At 47.0% G+C, this 20,293-nt stretch overlaps 1 protein-coding gene across 3 annotated transcripts in view; it reads left to right on the top strand.

Moving 5' to 3' along the window:
* The window catches only part of RGS6 (regulator of G protein signaling 6), a 294,263-nt gene that overhangs the window by 263,095 nt on the left and 10,875 nt on the right, over positions 1-20,293 (top strand). For 2 of the 3 annotated variants that reach the window (XM_029996800.2, XM_029996808.2), the window contains exons 16-17: positions 3,129-3,218; positions 11,088-11,141. In XM_029996800.2, coding sequence (XP_029852660.1) covers positions 3,129-3,218; positions 11,088-11,141 — 144 coding nt within the window. The remainder of the gene's footprint in view (positions 1-3,128; positions 3,219-11,087; positions 11,142-20,293) is intronic. The other variant, XM_029996819.2, reaches the window with a different exon arrangement.

The raw sequence follows: 20,293 nt of genomic DNA on the forward strand, positions 1-20,293 counted from the left end.
ATGCATTTATGAAATGAGGAGTTGCTAAACACTAGCTCTAAATTCTCCCTCGAAAGTCACAGATTCTAGAAAGTATAGCAGAAAATAGCTTGGTGGCAAAGAACAGGGTAGGCTAAAGATGAAAAAAAAAGTCTTAGCCACTGGCGTTTCCTGTCCTGCAGCTAGATTTGTTGTGTAACTGGGCTGAAAACACACTGCAGCCACAATTTTAGCAGGAACCTTCATGGTGCAGTCTCAGCGGGGATTTTGGCTGCAGCAATGTAAGCTGTCCTGTACTGTTGCAAATTGGAAGGCAGTCTTTGCTGACCTGAGCAACTGGCTCAGACTTCCAGTAGGTGCTTCAGAAATGCAGTGCTGTAAAATAAATCATCAATGTATCATTCGTGCCTCCAGTACAGAGCTTCTTCAAAGCAAGCCCTTTGAATTCTTGCAATTAAGCAGTAAAGTTTGCTTCTGAAGCTCTGCATGTCCCTCCCTTCCCCTATGCCCAGCCTTCTTTCTTCATTAGCATTCAAAGCCTAGGAATAGTTATTCCCTGTTTGATTATATCTTTGGTGAACAGCTGAAAGGTAGCGGTGTTGCTGCTCAGTGATTCCAAGATGTGAAAAGCAGGGAAAATGCTTCATACCAATTAGCTAACTGCAGTGGCAGTTGGGCTGTGGGTGTGCAATAGTCCTGTTTTTCAGGGAAGGGCTTCAGTTAAGAAGTCGGCCTGTGGTTTATTTCATCTCAGGATCGAAGTAATTTTTCCCCCTTCCCACAGCCAGATATTGAATTTATACTGTTTTAAGGTCAGATACGTGAAGTCGTCTTGACATGAGCAAGAATGATAGTTGTCGCTGGCATGCCAGTGGGTTGTACGGCCAGCCTGGTGTGTTCTCCTTTGCCTGCAAACACCTCGTGTGATCTGTCTGCACGGCAATGAACACTGAATGTTATTTTCCAAAAATGTTGTTACTGTTTTTCAGAGCAGACCTGGTCGTCTGACCACAGGTAAAGAAACCATTTGGAGTCCAAAGACAGTAAAAATAAAAATTAATCACATGTCTATGAAAATGTTAATCAAAATACCCCTGTCATGCACCACCCTACCTCAGCTCCGCAGCACCTTCCTGCCCGCTTCAGTATCCCCTCCCACCAGCATCCCGCATGTACTGGGTGCTGCAAGGGAGGACCACTAAGAGGAGGGAGGTTCTGGAGACCCCTCAGGCCCTTCACTGTTGATGGGCTACAAGGTGGCTGCCCCACTTACTCATCAGTCTCCTCATGGTCCTGGAAGAGGAAGGAAAAAGACTTCTAGGTATATAGTTAGGTGGGTTTTTTTCCCAGGTAATTATGAAGGACTCATTAGGAGGTGAGCTCAGTCAGTTAGGTGAACTCATTACAGGTGAACTGGTTGCAATATGGTTGGGTTCAAATCAACTGAATCCTGAGTTTCTGCTAGCTGAAGTATTTGAGAGACACCTGATGTTGAAAATCCTTGTTCACACCAGAGAAACGGAAACCTTTTGATGACCATATCCATGACGTGCGTTATTTTCCCTCTTCTTGTCTTAGCGGGTACTTGGCTCATTCTGTCCTGAATAAATAGAACAAATGTCCCACAGCTGGATGTGAAATCTCGTGGCAGTGCTGTAGGTGAGAATTATGAAGCTGTACTCTCCCTTGTGTTTTTCTGCAGCAAGGAAGGGTGACAGTTGCTAAATGGCTTTATATGAGCATTTCCATTGCAAAATCTTGTGCTATCCTTCAGATAGATAGTGCTACACAAATGAGGATCTGTCAGGTCTGAAAGCAAGTATGGAAATTAACCACTAAAAATTGTTCCACACCAGGTTGTAGCTCAAAGGATACATTTATGCTGTGTCATAGGAAAACCAGTGGCAGTTATGCCCCTCTTGGGACTACACCGAATAGTGCGAGAAAGCTGAACTAAGCAGTTCTTCTGTGTATAGACAGGTCATCACTAATTACCCATGATGGTGAAGATAAGGGAATTCTGCTTGGCTTGTTAACACTGTGAAATAAGCCATGCGACTTCAGTCTGGTTTGGCTCTTCTAAAGTTTCATGTACAATGGCTTTAGGGCAGGAGAGAATATTTCACGTTGTATAAATCAGTATAGATAAAATTGCTAATTAACTCTATAAAAGTGCTTCCTTGGGCAAAGTCTAAGAGAAATGTCCAGGGTGCTTGTTTTTCTCTTGAGTTCCTTTAGTATGTTCTCAGTCTTTATTTGGTCAAAGTATTTTGATTTGATTTTCTTGGCATTTGGGATAATATCTATTACAAATCCAGGGATAATTAGGAGAAGAAGAGCTGACTGTGTTAAGGGTTTCTCAGCAGGAAAGTAAAACTAAGGGAGGAAATTGGAAAAGGATAGGCTTTAAGTTCTGCTGCAATAAACCACGGCTTTGTAAGTTTGAAGATGCATGTAGTAAGTGTTCTCAGAGCAAACTGGTAACAGTAGTTTGACTTGCTAGGAGAAAAAAGACCCTATGGGAGGGACTCATCTGACATAACTTTATACATATGACGTAGCCATCCACATCTGAGCTAGTTGTATAACCTCCTTGCGTAGTCACCAGAGATACAGGCTTTTTCAGGATGTTAACAGGTTGGCTTGCTTTAATTATGTGTCTTCAGTGGAGATGAAATGTGTCCAAGTATTAGTTCCCCTCTGTGAACAGGAGGGGAGCGCTGGGTGATAGTTCAAGTATCTATGAGTGGTAAAATGAAACCTAATCTATGGGACAATTTCTGGTGTTTATTTCTTCCTCCTTGAGACATCCCTGTAGTTTCAGCCTGGCTAGACACCTGCTTATAAACTGGGGACTTCTGAGAGCTGCAGTCTTTGCAGAATAACGCTGATTACGGAATAATGTGTGACAGCCTTTGGGGTGAGGGCCATCTCTTTGTTTTGTGTTCGTACAGCCCCAGGCACAGCAGGGTCCTGCCCCAGGATGGACCTGCTGTGCACTACCACAACACAGATAATCAATAATAGCAGACTTAATTAGAACTTTGATCAGTCTTTCTTCCTTCTAATTCACTGTGTTTTAAATCCCTGTGATGTCTAAATGAGGTTTGATAACAATTCTCTGTCTCTCATTTCCTCCTGTCCCACAGGAGCACATTTACAAGCTGATGAAGAGTGACAGCTACGCGCGCTTCCTCCGTTCGAATGCTTACCAGGACTTATTGCTGGCGAAGAAGAAGGTATCTGTTGGAAAGGACGTGCTTGCATCTCTTAGCACCTCTTGATTCTCGCCTGCTGCTTGCTGCTAGTGTGAAAATGAAAATATTGTTTCCTTTTTTTCCTTTATTTAAGAAAGGAATGAGCACTTTTGTTTTCTTCACTGGGGGCACAGGGTACGGCATCTGTATGCACAGCCTCAGCATGAGTTTTGGGGAACGCGTGGTGACCCAAGGGAAAAATAATACGGAGAAGTGTTTGTCTTGCACAGCTGTCTTCCAAACTTGGTGCAGGCAATTAAAATTGTGTCTGTCTCCTCTTCCTCATGACAAAGATGGTGTCTGGTATGAAGAGCAGAACCCATCGATCTATTCATTACTGGTGCAAATTTCACCCGTTCTGGTTTTCACCTCCCTTGCCTCACCATGGGATCTTCCCTTTGGATGCCTTACCTATAGACCCCCCTGCAGTGATTCCCATGCTCCTTTTCTCCCTTTCCCTTGCTTTTGGCTCCCCAGAGATGTTTCCTTTTCCTTGGAGACGAGAAATAATTGCAACCCATGCGGTAATCAAGAATACCAGCCACATTGTCTCACAGGAGAAATGGGTTTGAGCTCTTCTTAGCCTTTTTGGTGTCTGCATGTGCTCTGCCAGTGCCGTGTTTCTGCCAGGAACCCCCAGTTCAGGGTAGCAAAGCAGTGGTTACACAGAGTTATGGCAGCTCCTGTCCAAGTGTCTCTTCTTTCTGAGGGAGCTGGGAGGTAAGCTACTGCTCTCTGCATTTATGGCTGTGTTCAAATGCTTCCTGCACCTCCTGACTTATTCCCATAAGTCTACACGTCCGTCTGTGTGCATGTGCATACATATACACGTGTACGCATCCCGCTTACATGTGGCTTCCAGGACCATACATAAACTGACTCCTGGCTCCTGCAGCCTGACCGCGTGGTTTCCCATCACCATCTTCCCTGCTGTTTTTCTGCTGCATTCTCTGTGTGCTGCCAAATTACATTGCATCGGCACAATACAATGAAATCCCAGTGGTATTTTTGTCCTGATTGTCATTGTGTGCCCTAAAAGCATGCATATGGTGACAAAAGGAGACAAACCCCTCTGTCTGCTGTGCCTGGGACTACTGGCAGGTGGATTAGGGGAAGGTAATGGAGGGCAGCCGTTGGCCTTATGTTTCAAAATGTCTGGTTTGAGACAGCATAAACCAGTGCTGTTTACATTTGGAAAGGTTAGACCTGACTTAGAGTTCAGAGGCTGTGGGGAAAGAAGGAGGTGCAAGGCAAAGTCTTCTGATGGTATAAAGCATAAAAACCTTTGCTGTCTTCCTACCCCCATCACCTTATGGTTCTCTCTGCCCCCAAGTCTCCATTGAACACGTGAGGGTGCATGTGCTTGAAAGAAGAAGAGTTTTCTCCACCCAGCTGAGCCCATTCAAACCGGAGGTGTTTTTTTTTTCTTTTTTTTTTTGCAATCCTTGTTTGCTGTCAGATCAAGCCCTGGATGTGTCAGCATGACATCCTCATCCCCCTGCAAACTGCCGGAGGAGCAGATTTTGGTGTCATGTTAACACAGCCATGAAAGTAAGAATCAAGTTTCTTTTAGAAAGCTGTGGGTGCACGAGTAAACATAGCAAGGCACAAAAAAGGCAGGAGTAGATCTGTGCAGATGCATTGTTCACCAGTTTCACACGATGCGGGAGGGGAGTTGATGTTGCTCCAGAATCTGTAAAGCTCTTTGCAATCGCGTTGCATTGTGTTGGGCAAGTGAACGTTTCTGAAACAGTGTAGGTACAGAGATGCTGACAGAAAGAACAGCAAGTTTCTGTACGGTAAGATCTTTAGTACCTTTGGTGCAGCTTTGAGAGGCATCCCTTTAAAATTCCTCTAAATAGCTGGAAAGCAGAGGGAAGGAAAAGAGAAACCCAGTGGCATATCAGAGCCTGCGTGGATGGAGGATTTGGTTTAGAGCCTGCATACAAAGTCTTGGATTCACTGATGTGAGTAGAAATTCACTACAGTTGTTGAAGACTTGATAAGTATGTTTCTCTGGAGCATGAGTATATCTTGCCCCAAAGACATTGGCTTAACGTTGCCTGTATACTACGCTGATACAACATAGCCTTACTTTTATTACCGAAAATAAGTTCTTCCAGAAGCGTAGCATGATAGACTTGGGCTAAAAGAGTTGCTTGCACAAAGAAAATGAACTTCTCTATGGCTTGAGATTCACGTGTGAATATTTTGTGGATAAGTTTATGTCATTTGTGATCACTTGCCCTCCAGCACTGGGTTGCAGCAAGCTGAGAGGGCAGGAAAAAGGGAAGGGTTGACTGTGGCTAGAGCACAGGACTGGGAGCCACAAAATCCATGCGCTTCCCTTGGTTCCTCCACTTCAATTTCTTGTGTGACCTTGGGGAAAAGAAGGTTCAACTTTGCCTGCCTCATATCCTCTTCTCTGTCGAATGGGAATAATAATAGCGACCTGCTCAGTGGCGAGGTGGCAAGGTTTGCTTAGTGCCTCAAAACATGCTTGACATTTCTGAGATTTGTAAGGTACTGTAAGTTGGAAGAGTTAGTTTTCTTCCACACTGTACAATAACCACAGATGTGGGAGCTTCCCCTTGCTGCTCTGGGAGTGCAGTAATGGAGGGGAGGGAGGGAAGAGAAATTATGGGTCGGGACTGAGATACAATGACAGAATTATGAGGGGGACCAGGGAGGATAAAAGGAACATATTGTTCACACCACTAACTGATGCAAGACAGTGGACGTAGGCTGCGTACAGACGAGGCATACATACTTTCTTAATCCATTTTAGATTTTTTTTTCTCCGTTCTTCCCAGTGTCATTATTACAAATAACCACAGTATTATTGGCCTCGATCCTGCAGATTCATGGTGCTCAGCGGGGAACATGAGGTTGGCCTCCAGCAAGGGTGTGATTGGAAGCAGTGAGCTGCAGAGGGGGAAAGCTGGGTGTAGCTCCCTGCCTCGCACAGAAGTCCTCCTCCCCTGCCAGCCTGGAGAAGAGGAGGGACAAGGGCAGAGCCCTGTCTGCGGGGGGAACGGCTGTACGCCCAGCCTAATTTGAGCTCTGTACCTCCATGCCTGGCTTTCCCCCTGCAGCAGGTAGAAGTCACGGGGCTGCTGAAAGCGGCCAGCTCAGTGGCGAAGGGCTGGATGGTGCCGAGATCCCCGACCGACTCATCGCATTTTATTTGTGCGTCTACGCAACACGCCCCGCTCGTGCTGCGCAGAGTCAAGCGTCGACCTGCTCCCCTTTCTGCTGATACGCGTGTTACTGCAGGCTACTTCGCAGAGGGTAATCGCCGCCGCACCACCCCCCAGCCCTCCTCCACAGCAGCCGAAATGGTGACTGGATGTCCTTAGAGGGCAGCACGAGTGGCCTGGCAAACCTCCTCGCTGGAGGCAAGGAGGCGTTTGGGCTGGGTGACTTGGCTGCAGAGCAGGGGTCTGTTCCCTGGGGAAAGAGCAGCGTAGGTTAGTTAGCGCACCGCGGAACGGGGTGGGGGTGCAACCAAAGGGGAGCTTTGTTAATGGTGACGGAGCGGCCAGACACACGCTCTGCTCGTTATTTTGGAGGAGAAGGGAGAGAAAAGAACAGAAAAGACCTTGAGGCACTTCCCATTACTCCCCGTAGAGGTGAAGCTATGACAGTGGTGGGCATCTCCGCGTGAGCAGGCACCTGACTGCCAGCTGAAGCGGCGGCCGAGCTGCCACGGCTCCGGCGTTCTTGGCACGGGGTGGCTGGCTGCCGGCCGGCCCTGCCTGCAGGCAGGGGAGCGCCGCGGAAAGGCGGCCGCGGCCGCAGTGCCGGCGAGGCCACAGGAGTGAGCTCTGTCCATCCGGGGGAAGGGCAGGTTGGTATTTGCTTGGTTTAGAGCATTGTTTTCCTCTCCAGCTGGTTCAGGGAAGGGTGAGTTCTCTGTGGTCCTGTGCGAATGGACACAAAACAGGTGGAAAATACCGTTCCAGCCATTTGGTAGCACTGTAGGTGCCCTTTGCTTTCTCACTTTGGATGTGTGTAAATGACTGCTTGAGAAGCCCGGGACCTGATCTTGGCCTTTTCCTGAGCCAGGGTCAGGGAAGTGATTATCCTTTATTTTCGTCTGATGCCATCCCCTCTGGAACACATGGTTTTCACCAAGTTAAAGTTCAAAAAAACCCCACCCCAAGCGCCGAAGTCTCACAGCAAAAAAAGGATTCAGTAGCCAACAAAATGAATCCTGGGGCAGAGAGATGGAAGGACGGGAGAGATTTTTGCAGACCTGCAGTTCAGAAGACCAAGCTTTTGGATGTATTTCCCTACCCCTTTTCAGATCCCTGGCAAAAAGTCTCATCAAGGCAATGGCTAGGGACTTCATGCCATAAGGGACAGGCTCCATTTTCAGCACACACGTTTTGATGCATTGCTTTTATCCAGACCCCCTGTCCCAGCTGCTCTAGATTGTCCAGGAGGTTTCCTACTGCAGATTCTGTCCCCGTCTCAGTCCCATCAGGGGACACATGACCAGTTTGATTCAGTGGCAGGACTTGGCTTGAATGTTGTAAAGATGCTGTGCAATTTTCTCATAATTACTTTTAATAATCAGTGTCAGCTAGTTTTCGTAAGTTTTTTTCTACTTAAACTGCTCTGTGCCAGCAGAATCTACACAAAAGAACTTAAAATTGGCATGGCTGGGTAAATGATTAATAATGAAGAAAAGGAAAATTTGGAGAAGACAGTCAATAATTAGCAAACGGCTCCTAAGCGGTGAGATCTATTTTTGTGCACCTACCTGGGCTGAGAGGTTTTCATCTGCAATGGGCATGGTTGTTTCATATTTAATCCAAATGCACATGTCCTTTGCCATTAGCTGCTAGAGTCTGCTGGTGTATTTACTGGCAAAGATGACCTTTTTGCACCTAGGAGGACTGCTTGACCTGGTATGCACGTGTGTTTCTCTGCCTTTGCCCTCGCAGTGTGTGTTTGTGCAAATGCTGCTGCGGTGCTGCAGCAGGCACGGCTTTTGGGTCCGCAGCCTTTTCAGACACTCCCTGCGCAGGACCCCAGATCTGTTCACAGGACTGAGAGAGGTCTGACTCGGTCTCTTTTCTTTTTTTCAGTTGTTATTTTTAAATTTCCTTCCTCCGCTGTGCGAGGCAGCCTCCACACCTCCGTGCCGCGCTGGAGGGATGCAGGCAGGCGTTTACCTTCGCAGCAGGCTGCCAGCCACCCGGTCTGCAGGCAAGCAGAGCCAGAGCCACACAGCCAGCACCCACACCCACTGCCCTTAAAACTGCTCAAGCCAGCTCATCACTTTGCAGCCAGCCTGCCTCAGCTGCTTTTTATTGTACTAGAAAATGTCATGCTTTGACTCAGAGCTGGATGCTATGGGGATGAGCTTTCCACGCATCCAGCTGGTCCCAGCCTGCCGTCCCCATGCCAAATGTGCAGGGTTGCTGCAGCCTGTGCTTGCTAGGCGCTTGTGTGGGACACCGTCGGTGCTCTCCGTGCCCACGCGCGTCTTCAGCTATGGTGGGGAAACAGCCTTTTGTGCAGCCCCCTGTGCTAGACGAGCTCTCAGCACCCCAACAAGGTGCTCATCATCTTTGGAGACCACCGTCCTGCTTTCCTGCTGAGTGGGAAGCGGAATCACCTTGCTGGTAGCAAAAACAGAGAGACTAAATTTTGACGGCAGGTGCAGGGGCACAGTGTGGCCAGTTTTCAGCAGCTCGTTCTCCTTTGCCCCCAATGCACGCCAGAGCTCCACTTTAAAACGCAGTTGGGCCAGGCGCCGATTTTCTAGCCCACAGCAATGTGATGCTGCAGACTCCAAGTGCCTCGCTCCCCAGGGGAGCCTTGCAGAACACTCTGTCTTTTGTGTAGGTATTTCTTCTCCCGGGTGAAATTGTGCCTTTAATTTGGCTGCCGGTGGGTCTTGCTGCCCCTGCAGGAGACCAGCGCGGGGGCCCCGCACACGGCTGTCCTCAGTCCCACTCGTCGTGACACGTTCAGCCAAGGCAGCAGGACTGCAGCCTCTCTCTGTCACCTCTGCTGCCTTGGGGTGTGGGGACACCTCTGAGGCTCCTTCAAGGAGGGGATCTGCAATGCTCCGAGCACTTGCACTGCTGTCACGCTCAGCAGAAGAGTGAGGCTGACGTTTCTTTTCCCTTTCCTCTCCTCTCGCATGCAGGGAGAGGCAACTAACCCTTGGGTTAGTGCATATGAAATACTTCTTTGCAGAACATTGGACTGGGACGTTACTGCCTCCCTGCCCGCCAGGAAGCCTGCTTCGTTGCTTGGTACATGCTCCGAGGCCTTGGCTCCATCCGAGGCCTTGGCTAAAATGGTGTGCCTCTAGCTTTCACTTTTGATACCGCTTTTGGGACATCAGAGTTGATGGTGTGGCTTCCTCAAATGGTTTTAAGTGGGGAGGTTGCTTGACTCTTTCTTCTGGACAAAGAATATTGCTTGTCTTAAAAGGCCCTTATGTTCTGGTCTCATCTCTGGCGATGTGACAGGGAGAATCAGCCCCACCTCTGCCTGGGATGCTTCAGACTAACCTTGTAAACATCAGAGAGCTGTGGCAGCTGTGATGAACATGCAGAAGAATCAAAAGGCTTTGCCTAGACTCACCTACACAAGTTCTCATCCAATTTATCTGATATGCTTTCGGCTTCCTTACATCTTCTTTATCTGGTTTTTGCACTGGTGCTTTGTCCTGGGGGTTGTTAGTGCAGCTGAATCTGTGGCGGATGATATGGCAGGTGGGTGCCTCTGATGAGCACATCCAGTGCAATGCTTATTTCCAGTGCAGTGTCATACACCATCATTACTGTGGCTCTCCCTTATATGTAGCTCCTTATCCCCTTTGCTGCAGTTTTACTTCCATCTTATCACCTCCATTTTGCTGGCTCACCCCATTAAAATAAGTTTCTTTCCTGGAAATCAGCAGTGCCCACAGCTTTCTGATTGCAATGAGCTTTCCTTCATATTATCGAGTTTCTTCTCTTCTCCATAACAATTTTTTCTCTTAGATATTCCAGCAAACATGCCAATAAATTATTTAGTTCTTCCTTGTTAGTGGCAATTACATCTCCCTTGTGCCAAATGAATGAAGCGCTGCAGTGAGCAGTCTTCTCAGGGATACGTTAATAAAGCCATGATGCACACGCTTGTCTTCTCGCGGTGAAGTTGAATGTCTTCTTGTGTATGAATAGTCCTGTACTCCAGATACAAAAATTTCAGTGCCCCAAATCTGCCTGTATCTTTCTGTGGCCTTGCACAGACATACATATGCTGTCTTCTGTTTTGATGGAGCCAAACTTACTGGAAATGTGCATCTACCCTCTGGATAAATAGAGGAGTGTGGGTTCCCTGGCAATGAGTTCAATGGTGGTTTTTTTTCCAGTGCTGTATTCACTCACACATTGCTTTTTAATATTGTAAAAGTTACTGTGGTTTTTTTTCATCTCTCTAAGCAAGTAGATGGGAGCCTCCGATCAGCTGTTTGGCAGATGTTAACCAGAATCAGAGGTCCCAGTTCAAACAGCCACAGAAGGAAAATTCAATGAACAAGAAATCAATACCAATAGCTGTGAGACACAGCAATGCACAGACCTGTTTGAACCATTCAAAAAACTCACAGGAGAAAAGGTGACATTCTCCAAGAGTAAAAGTAGTGATGTCTCTCATTCTTTAAGGGGTTTTGGTTTCTTATGTTTGCTGTTGCAAACATTGATTTCTGCTTTTTACATTTTTTTTTACAACTTTTCCCCCTTGCTGCTTCCTTATATTTTGCTGCTGTTTTGAAAAACTGCATTTAAGCTGAAGGGTTTTTTTCTGTATTTTTTTCTCCCCACTTTTTTCCCTATTAAGCCAGAGAATGAGCAAGGTCGTAGAACTTCTCTAGAAAAGTTCACTCGCAGCGTGGTAAGTTCCTTTTCTTTTCCCTCCTCCCTTTCCTCAGAACTTCATTTTTAGTTGGGGGGAATGTGGATGCTTGACTTTTTATTTCATCCTTTATTTTTGCAGCTAGCATCTTTGCAGCTTCTCTTTTAATACTGTAGCTCATCTAAATAGTAGCTCTAAAGAAGGAGGGGTGGGGGGTAGGGGAAGCAGAATTCCATAATGCTCATTCTAGCTTATCATCACTGCAAAAGCAAGTTGATTTTTTGTCCAGAATGAAACGCAAGGTTGTCTTTTTGCTGTGTTCCCACTACGGTATTTGTTGTGGCTTTTCCTTGCGCAATGAAGTAGAAGAGCATGGTTCTCATAGCGCCATTGCAACAGTATCCCTATGATTATATAGTGCATGGTTAATGATACCGTATGTATATACACATACATATCCACCCACAGCACTGCAGCCGCTTCCTCCGTTGCCCCCGTCTCATGTAAAGTGCTCATGTAAATAGCGATGGGCAATACCCTTTGACTCGTTCATGGTACTGATACTGGAAAAGGAGTGCAGTAACAGTAAGAAACTCAACACTGTTAAACCTGTTAGAGAAGTGGATGGTGGGATCTCAAGGGCAGCGGACAGATGTCCTCTCCTCTCTTGTCCTTCACCAGTGTCCAACCTCCAGCCAGTCTTTCCAGGTGGGGGAAGCTGGTCCAGCTGTGAAGGGATGCTGCAGCGCAGGGCGGCGTTGGGCACCGGCTGGGGCTGCTCCTCTCCAGCCCCCAGCGTAGGACCCCAGAGCTTGGGCAATACCTACTCGTCCCACTTGCTTTCAGGGATCTACGTGTGCAGCAGTTTTTCTAGAGAAAGGGAAGAGCAGGGAGAGGGGGCAGGACCGGAGGCAGGTGCCGCAATTGGGGTGGAGGAGCAGCGATACCGGGCAGGACGGGGTGGGACAGGCTGTGTGCATGGGGTGGCACAGAGCAAGCACAGGGCTAGAGCTGAACATACAGCAACTGGGTCAGTGAGGAATTACTCTTGTGTTGCTCAGTATCAACTACACTTTGACTTGATATGTCATATGGTTTTGGTATACTGCTGTGGTCTCCATGTATCGCCCATCATTTGTTGTAAGGTGATACCGGGACAGCGGAGAGTCATCAAGTGGTCGATTCCTGTAGAAGCTACTGTACAGAACAATATTTCATACAAAGTTCATAGACCTTGTTATGGCTTTATAACAGCTTTATAATGAAGGCATTGGACTATGTGTATATACAGTACCTATGCTTGCGTTTGTGTGTGTACGTATATATTTATATATACACTATATATGTACACACGGCATCTAAATATAAAACATTTGTATATACAGATAGAAAGGGGGAAATTGCGCAGGTAAGTGTGAGCTGTCGTAGAGCAAATAAGCCTAGAGGGGTTCTTTCTGATGCTGCCGTGCTACTGCACAAGCAACCCAAATGTAACACGCAGAGCTTTGTAGTATATCCACTGGCAGACTTCCTGGGGAATGTATTTATATAGCTAATGCATATGCACACATTTAAAATATGTTGATACAAAATATATCACTATGCCCATCTGCATATTTACTACTTTCTAAGAGTCTGCCAGAAAGAGGAATAGGCAAGATTTTTTTTTTTTAAACAAGCTATGCAGAAATATTTACACCGAGTGGTAAATTCTGCTCCCAGATTTGCCAAATACATGGAAGAGTAACTCTCACTTTACTAGACTGGCTGGGTTTATAGTAACACAGCCAAGGACAGAATTTTCTCGTGCATTTGATTTGAAGGGTAACTTGACAAGCTCGGTTTGGGATGGTAGAATTATAATGTAAGTACCTGTAAAGAAAATCATTGTAGATTGGTTGGCACTTCAGTTCATTTTTGTCTTACTGGCTAGCATACTGTAAACATTTTCTTTCATTTTTCTTAATACAGATATAAAATATCGTCCTCCGATGGCATGGTAGCTACCAGAACTAGGAAGGGTCTGAATTTTTTATACTTTGCATTATGGTAGTTTGTCACTACCATCAGATGAGAAAATAGTCACTATGTTGGCATGTCATAATGTCCTCAGAGGACAGCATTACCAAAGCGGTAACTTTATGGCATACTCAGGGGACTAAATTAAGATGAAGTTAATTCTGCATGCTCTACTTCTCCAAAATGCACTGCAGTTCCCCAACTGTGTAGGAGTACAGTGGCCCTCGTTCCCAGAGCTCCACTATGCTTTAGTGATTGCTCATTACAGGATCACATATTCAAACTGACCCCGCACAGGCGCGCTGAAGCTAAGCATATGCGTAAGGTTTGGCTGGAACCGAGCCCCAGTGCTCGGCTCTCTTCAGGGGGGAGCCCTAAGCCTATTGTGCAAACGGAGCAATACGAGGTCACATTTCCAGTGACGGCTGTAAGAGGAACATCTAAAACAACCAGGGCTAGTTTATTTGCTTTAAGGAGCCATGGCTGAGATGAAGTAGTAGCTCCCAGACGGGCTGTACTGTAAACTGCCTGTGGACCCGGGCCACCTCCGGGCTGTGCTGCTCTGTTTGGCGCTGGGAGGGCGCAGTACCACCCCGGGGAGATTTTCAGATTTGGCCGCGGCGTGTGACCCAGCGTTTCGGGAAGCGATTGAATTGAGGTCCTTGAAGGCTCGGCCTTACCGCGGCAGCGCGTGCTCCGGGCCGTGGTGCCCGCCGGGGCAGCTGCCGGGGGGCTGAGCCAGCCTGGCGGGTGGTGCCCAGCCTGACCTGCCCCGCAGCCTTCGCGCTCGCCGGGAAACCCTGCCGAAGTTACGGGAAGTGGAAACGTAATGCAAAACTTGGGGCAGAACTCCAGAACTTTGGGTTTGGATAAAAACATGAATTTGAAGGTGATTTGCGTTTGAATTTCAACATTTAAATACAGGTTTCAAGAACACAGTTTGACTGAAGACGTATGTCATTTAGCAAAAACCTCAGGAAAATTACTAGTCGGGGAACAGCTCAAAGACACTTACAGTGGGGAATAAAGTGGCCTGGCTGTGTTTGTTCTTTTTGCATCACCGTGACTATTAGTAAGGTCATAAGAATACTTAAAATGTGTTTTAAAATACGGAGCAAATTCTCTCCCAGCATCAATCAGTTATTGTTTCCTATACTACTCTGGCACTTCAGGCCTATTGAGAACCTCCCCTGAATAATTTTTAGCTCATTGTTTCTTCAAATAAAGCAGTTACTATTGCCTAAATTTGCTGTAGCTTTTCAGCTGTGATAAGCAACACAGGGAAAACATATATCTAATGATGTTACGGTTTCCTTCTGCATCACTGTACTCAAATTTGGGGAACTTGGTTCCCCTAAGAGTGTAGGTGGCATAGGGCCAGAGCAGGACCATGGAGGTTCATGAGTCCTTCCTGGCTCATGATGCTGTACTCACAGGGGTGCTTTCCATACTAGAGAAGGCCTATTTGTAGCCAGCATGCCAGACATGCCGGATTCCTTAGACAGTGAGTCTTCACTTGAGTGAAAAAAATGAGACTCTAGGTTTGCCTGTTCTAGTTGCTTGGATCTCACCATCTCTCGTTTGAGAAAGACTGGAAAAAAATACAACGCTTCAGAAAAAAACAGTAAAGCTTTGTCAACAAACTGCAAACAATATTGCAGGCTTTTTGTCTCTTACTTGGGTTAAACCCCTCCCCAGAAAAATCTTTCAATGCTTCCAAATTGCTCTCCTGCACCGGGTGGAAAGCTGTACAGCTTGGCTTTGGGAGCACAGACTTGGAGCAAGTGGAAGTCATCTTACCCACAGGGCTCCTGCACATCTCAGTGTCACAACCCAGGAGACAGAGATTAACCCCAGACCATTTGACATCCTTTAGAAAGACACTGTGGAGCCCAGCTAGCCAGCCAGAGGCTTGCCAGCTTCAAGGGAATCAATGGGGAATAAGAAAGAACAGGGTTTTACAGATATTTTTTTCATACCGCTCTTCAATTCCTACAAGACCCACTGTCTCGTCTTCCTTGGCTTGATATGTTTGACCAGGAAAAGGCAGCTCCTGCCTAATGAATCCACCAAGTTTTTGCACCAAATCTTTCTTGAAGCCAGGTGCTATCTGGTCCACATTAAGCAGGATGCTGACAGCAAGATTTGCCAGGAGAATTTTCACTGCGGTGATGGTTCACCTTTTACTTCCAGGTCCTTTCAAAGTATCAGCTGATTCCTTTGTGCAATGGCCAAGAAGGGGCTTGTGCCCGCTGCTGGTCAGGTCCTCCTGTAGCGAAGGGCATGGTTTGCAGTGCCTCCCTGTCTGGGTTCCCCTTGGAGCGAGGGGACGTCTGTCTGACCCAGCGCCCAACGTGCCAGACATCCTCAACCTCCTCAGCTTACCTGCCTGAAGTCTGCAGCTGCGGCGTCAGCGTGCGTCTCGTGGCGGCCCCCCACCACAGCCTGGGCAGCAGCTCTGCGGTCCCAGGACCGAACGTCGTGGTCAGCACTCATCTGGTGAACACCGAAGGGCCACGTCCGCGTCACGGAGCGGGTCGCTACACGACACGCATCGCCCAGCACTGCTGGAGCGGAGGGGCAGCAGATTTCTTTTCTCCCCCGTTCAGGTTTTGAAGGGTCCTCAAAAATAGGTGGGCAGCACAGTGGTAGGATAGGCATCACGGTCCTTGACCCCTTCGGCCCTATGCTGGGCTCCTGTGCCGTGAAATGACAGGTATAAAGCCAGACTGGCTCTTCCATGCTCTCCGTGGGGGCCCTGGGGATGGGTCGGTCTCAGGGAGTTGCAGATCTGACAGTCTATTGCGTCGGAGCACTTACTAATCCACCTCATTTAAAAAATGATGGCACTGCGCATGGTGGCAGGTTTATCTTATTACAATTTTCCTTTTGAATACAGCAAGGATTGACATTATGAAAGCAGAGTCAGCCTGTCTTCTCTCCCAAGTGAAGATAAATGGCATCATAAAAATCAGACATCATGTATCATATATGTTATAAATAATACCTGGTATTGAGGTAATAACTTAATTTTTAAGACACACATACACACAAATCCATATATCTACATCTCTCTCTTCTGTCATATTTGATCATCTTACTAATTAAAAGGAGCCTGCTATACTATTTTTAGCCATGCAGTCTCAGCCTAGCTGTTTAAACCACTGTAGTTTCCCATCTGCTTTAGAAATGATTTAATAATCAGATAGAAGCTTAGTTCTCATAAGCTGAGGTGATCCTTCAGGGCCAAGAGTAGAAGGAAAATATATTTTAATGAGTACATTTAAGGAAACCACTGCTGCTTTTGTCTCACAAAGGCAGCCACCAAGTCTCTGCCTAACTTGTGCTGGTGGCCATTTACATTTAATAAAGGGGGAAACAGGAGGAAGTTCCCTTGTTGCATCTTGCAGCATCTTAAGTACTGTCTGTAAAAGCAACGGTTACTCCAGCAATAACAGGGATTAAACCTATGGACACCAGCCTCGGCAGGTAACTTAGATAAGCCTGGGCCATGATACTCAGACCTGAATTCAAACTTTCCTCAAATTGCTATATTCCACGGAAGTAATTTCCCCTGTAAGAAAACTGGTGTTAAAGTTTCCGACTCAATATCGAGGTGGTGACCCAATGCTGAGAAGATGTCTGCATTTTATTCCCAGCTGACACTTCTTTTACAAACAAGAGGCACGCACACATGTATAGCTTTTGAGAGGATCAGAGTTCTCAGTCTTTGTGTTTTAAAGGACAAGAGAGTGGCCAGACCATTGTTTATTCAGAATTTTTACAACTTCTGTCTGAATCAACTGATGTGGCACAATGTCAGTTGTTATGTTCCTGGACCAAAAAAGCTTTTTACCTGAAGAAGGTAAAGAAGCTCTTGTGCATCTCTTCCACTGCCTGAGGACGGAGGGAAGAGTTGCACAACCTGAGAGAAGCGGGAGGCGTTTGCTGGCCGGAGCCCCTTGTGAAACTCAGCCCAAGCAGTGGCAGGACCTGGCAGCTTCAGGCAAAACCGACAGCCTCAGGCAAAGAGTGCTGCACAGCCCTGGGGGGGCGAGGATGCAAGTGCCAGACTTTGGCTGGATATTGGAGTCTGGGGGAGATCCCTTTCCCTGTGTTTTCCCTGCCTCCTTCCTCAAGCCACAGTGGTCCAGCACAGTGTGTGCGGAGGTGTGATGCGCACAGGCCTGCCGTGGCTGCCTACAGCCTGCGCTTGCACCTGATGAGCTACAGGCTGTACTTTTATCTTTCATTGTTACAGTCTGTAAATAGTGTAATACTTAACGGGGAAAGGAGCCCTCCTGTTAAGTCCTAGAGGAAATGTGAGTATGTAGTGAGACTAAAAGACTTGGGAGATTTATGTTAAAGTCGGCATAGTAGAAGACATCAGATACAGGGAGGAGATGTGGTGTGAAATGTATCAAGGAGTCAGGTATGAAGAAGCAGGGAGCTTTTCCAAGTGGTAAATTCAACTCGGTGCAGAAGGAGAATAAGGTGAAGGAAGAGGTAGTCTGTGTTCAAGCTGCGTGGGAAGTAGACTGTGGATTAAGAATATAAGAATGAGTTTTCTAATGAGCTTTCTTTAAAGACTCCTGGGCGTTATGGATGGAACATTTTGTACGGGACAGCAAGTCAATGAAGACTGAAGATTGTCTCCGTTCCCAGGCATAGGTGAATAACTGAATTGTCAGACTGGCCCAGCTTCATTAACCACAGGAGACAGAGCTGCAGTAAGCGGAAGGCAGAAGCTGGTAAGCAGGAGCTGCTCTAGCCCTTGCGGGGTGATTTTGTATTCTCATCCAGAAGCATTGTAGGCAAAGTCCCACATTACATCCTTAACGACTGTGGAGCCAATGTCCCACCTTGGTTTCTCATGCAAGGATGACTTTTCCAGGAACAAGAATAGGACTGGAGATCTTGCATTTGATATAGTTGTCCTGCTCAGTGGCCAGGACGCTGGAGGCCTGGACGCTTAGACTCTGGAGCCTAAAACACCCTCCTCCCCCTTGCAGTGGAGCAAACTGGCATTTTCATGGTAGCATTTCCTCTGCTTTAGTGTTCTGGTAACTTTTGGTTGTTTCGTACTAGGAACTAACCTTGGCTCAGGACTGTGAGTGCATCCCAATTCAGTACCCAGTGAAACCCAAAGTCCCACGTTTAATTTCAGTTCCACGTGTATCTGTTCATTTTCATTATACAGCTATGAAGGCCTTAGTGTCTACCCTGCCTGCTTGCCTGCCCCTTCCTAGATGCTGTCAGCAGTCTTCTCTTCCAGCTCCCTGTTGTTACCCTTGTTCTTCCCTGCTGCCACTTTCCCATCTTACTGATGCTCAGCTTCATCCCTTGGCCACTGCTACTGCCTGGTGCTAGTTTTTGTGTCCTCTCGGTTTCTCCGCTGTTGGATCAGAGCCCAAGTCGCACTCTGACTGGCCTGGTCCTATTCTTAACTCACGAGTATGGTGCCACACGCATGAAACGTGTTGATGGGATCTTATCTTTCTCAGGTGAACTGTGTGGTATTTTGCACAGCTGTGTGTCACTGTGATGTATTACAAGTACTAACCATGAACACAGTGAAGAAGGCATAAGGCTGGAGGAAGAATTGTGGCCTGATATCATCAGGGCTCTCTTTTTAACTGGTTCCTTGATAATCTAATAGAACTGTTACATACTTAGAGCTTTCCCACTTTTTCACTTTCCCAGCTCTACCAGCCTGCATAAATAGATAACAGCATTTGAGGGTGTGGAAAGTATTCATGACCTGCAATATAATAAAGACAAATGTTTAAGCCATTATGGGTAGAGAGTAGTGGTGGAAAAACTGGAAAGTATAAAAAGGTGATGCACTGGGATGCTGGTGAAGTGGGTATCGGTACAGACAGCTAGAAGGGAAGGATATAGGAATGGATGCCAAAGTCTCTTAGGTTTGGCACCAAGAAAAGACATCTGGAAAAAGGGTTATTTTTATCTTTGGAAGATACTTTACTTAAAAAAAAAAAGGTGCTTGCTCCACTGCTCCAGTGATTACCAAATACTGGCTTTTACTGGGAAAAAGGTACTTGCATTATGTAGATGATGGAAAGCATCAGAATGTACCCGAAGCGTGAGGGGATCCAGTCAACATTTGCAACCTGTCATCTGATTGTTCTCTTATGTGCAATAACTGGCCAGTGCCCATACCGAACACTGCGGAGGACTGGGTGAATGGCCTGTACAGCGCATGTATTGTCTGGTTGCCGCATGCTTGAATACGTTGCATCTATTCCGGGTATCGGCATAGTACCTTACCTGGAAAATGTCTGCACTGTGTAGGCTTACACTGCACGCTCGTCAGTTTGGTAAGCGGTGGGTTGCATGTGTTGCATGTGTGCTGCGTAGTCTGTTCTGTGTACAGGGGCTCCTTTAAAGGATAAGTATTCATCGTTTCTAGTGGATAAGTTACTCTTCACTTCCCTTCCTACAAACACTGCTGTGTAGTGCTGCTGGCGCAGAATGGCAGCTGCCTTTCGCCCCCGAGGTCGCTACCTTCCAGCGGTGGGTGAGTGATCCCTGTGTGTACGGTTTGTTAAGTGCTTTGGGATCCTTCTGGATGAAAGGCACTCAGTGGAGCTTAGGATATACTTACTATTCATTTACTGTCTTTTATTCCAGCCACATACAAACTCTGGAAGATAAAAGTTGGTACCTTCCCACTACAGACAGGTCTAGCTGCAGATACCAAACCAGGAACCTAGCAGGGTGTTTTGGGGGGAGGGCAGGCTTAGTACCTGCTGTGATTTCAGCCGAGCTTATTCTGATACTCCGGAGGGGTTTGATATTTCAGTGGTGTTTGTGTTTTCCTCTGGCTGTGCAAGGTATTTACATATCTGATTCCCAGTCCCACTGAAGGCAGTTAAACAAACCGAATTCATTGCACACAAAGGAAAGAACAGAATCGCACCCCGCCTGAGAGCTAGACCAGCAACATGCAGTATGGTTTGAAAAAACAGTCCACTACACCATTGTATACTGGCTGCAGCGATCCATCGGCGCCTCCGTCTTCTCATTTTTTTGTCGGAGGGAGGGATGGGCCCTGGATCCGCAGCCCGAGGCTGCCCACCTGGCAGGGCTGTGCTGCAGTGCCCTCCTTCAGTGTGGTAAGTTTAAGCTGTCCGTAGGCTGCTTCAGCTAAT

This window comes from Aquila chrysaetos, chromosome 2, assembly GCF_900496995.4.
Source record: "Aquila chrysaetos chrysaetos chromosome 2, bAquChr1.4, whole genome shotgun sequence".
Classification (NCBI taxonomy): Eukaryota; Metazoa; Chordata; class Aves; order Accipitriformes; family Accipitridae; genus Aquila; species Aquila chrysaetos.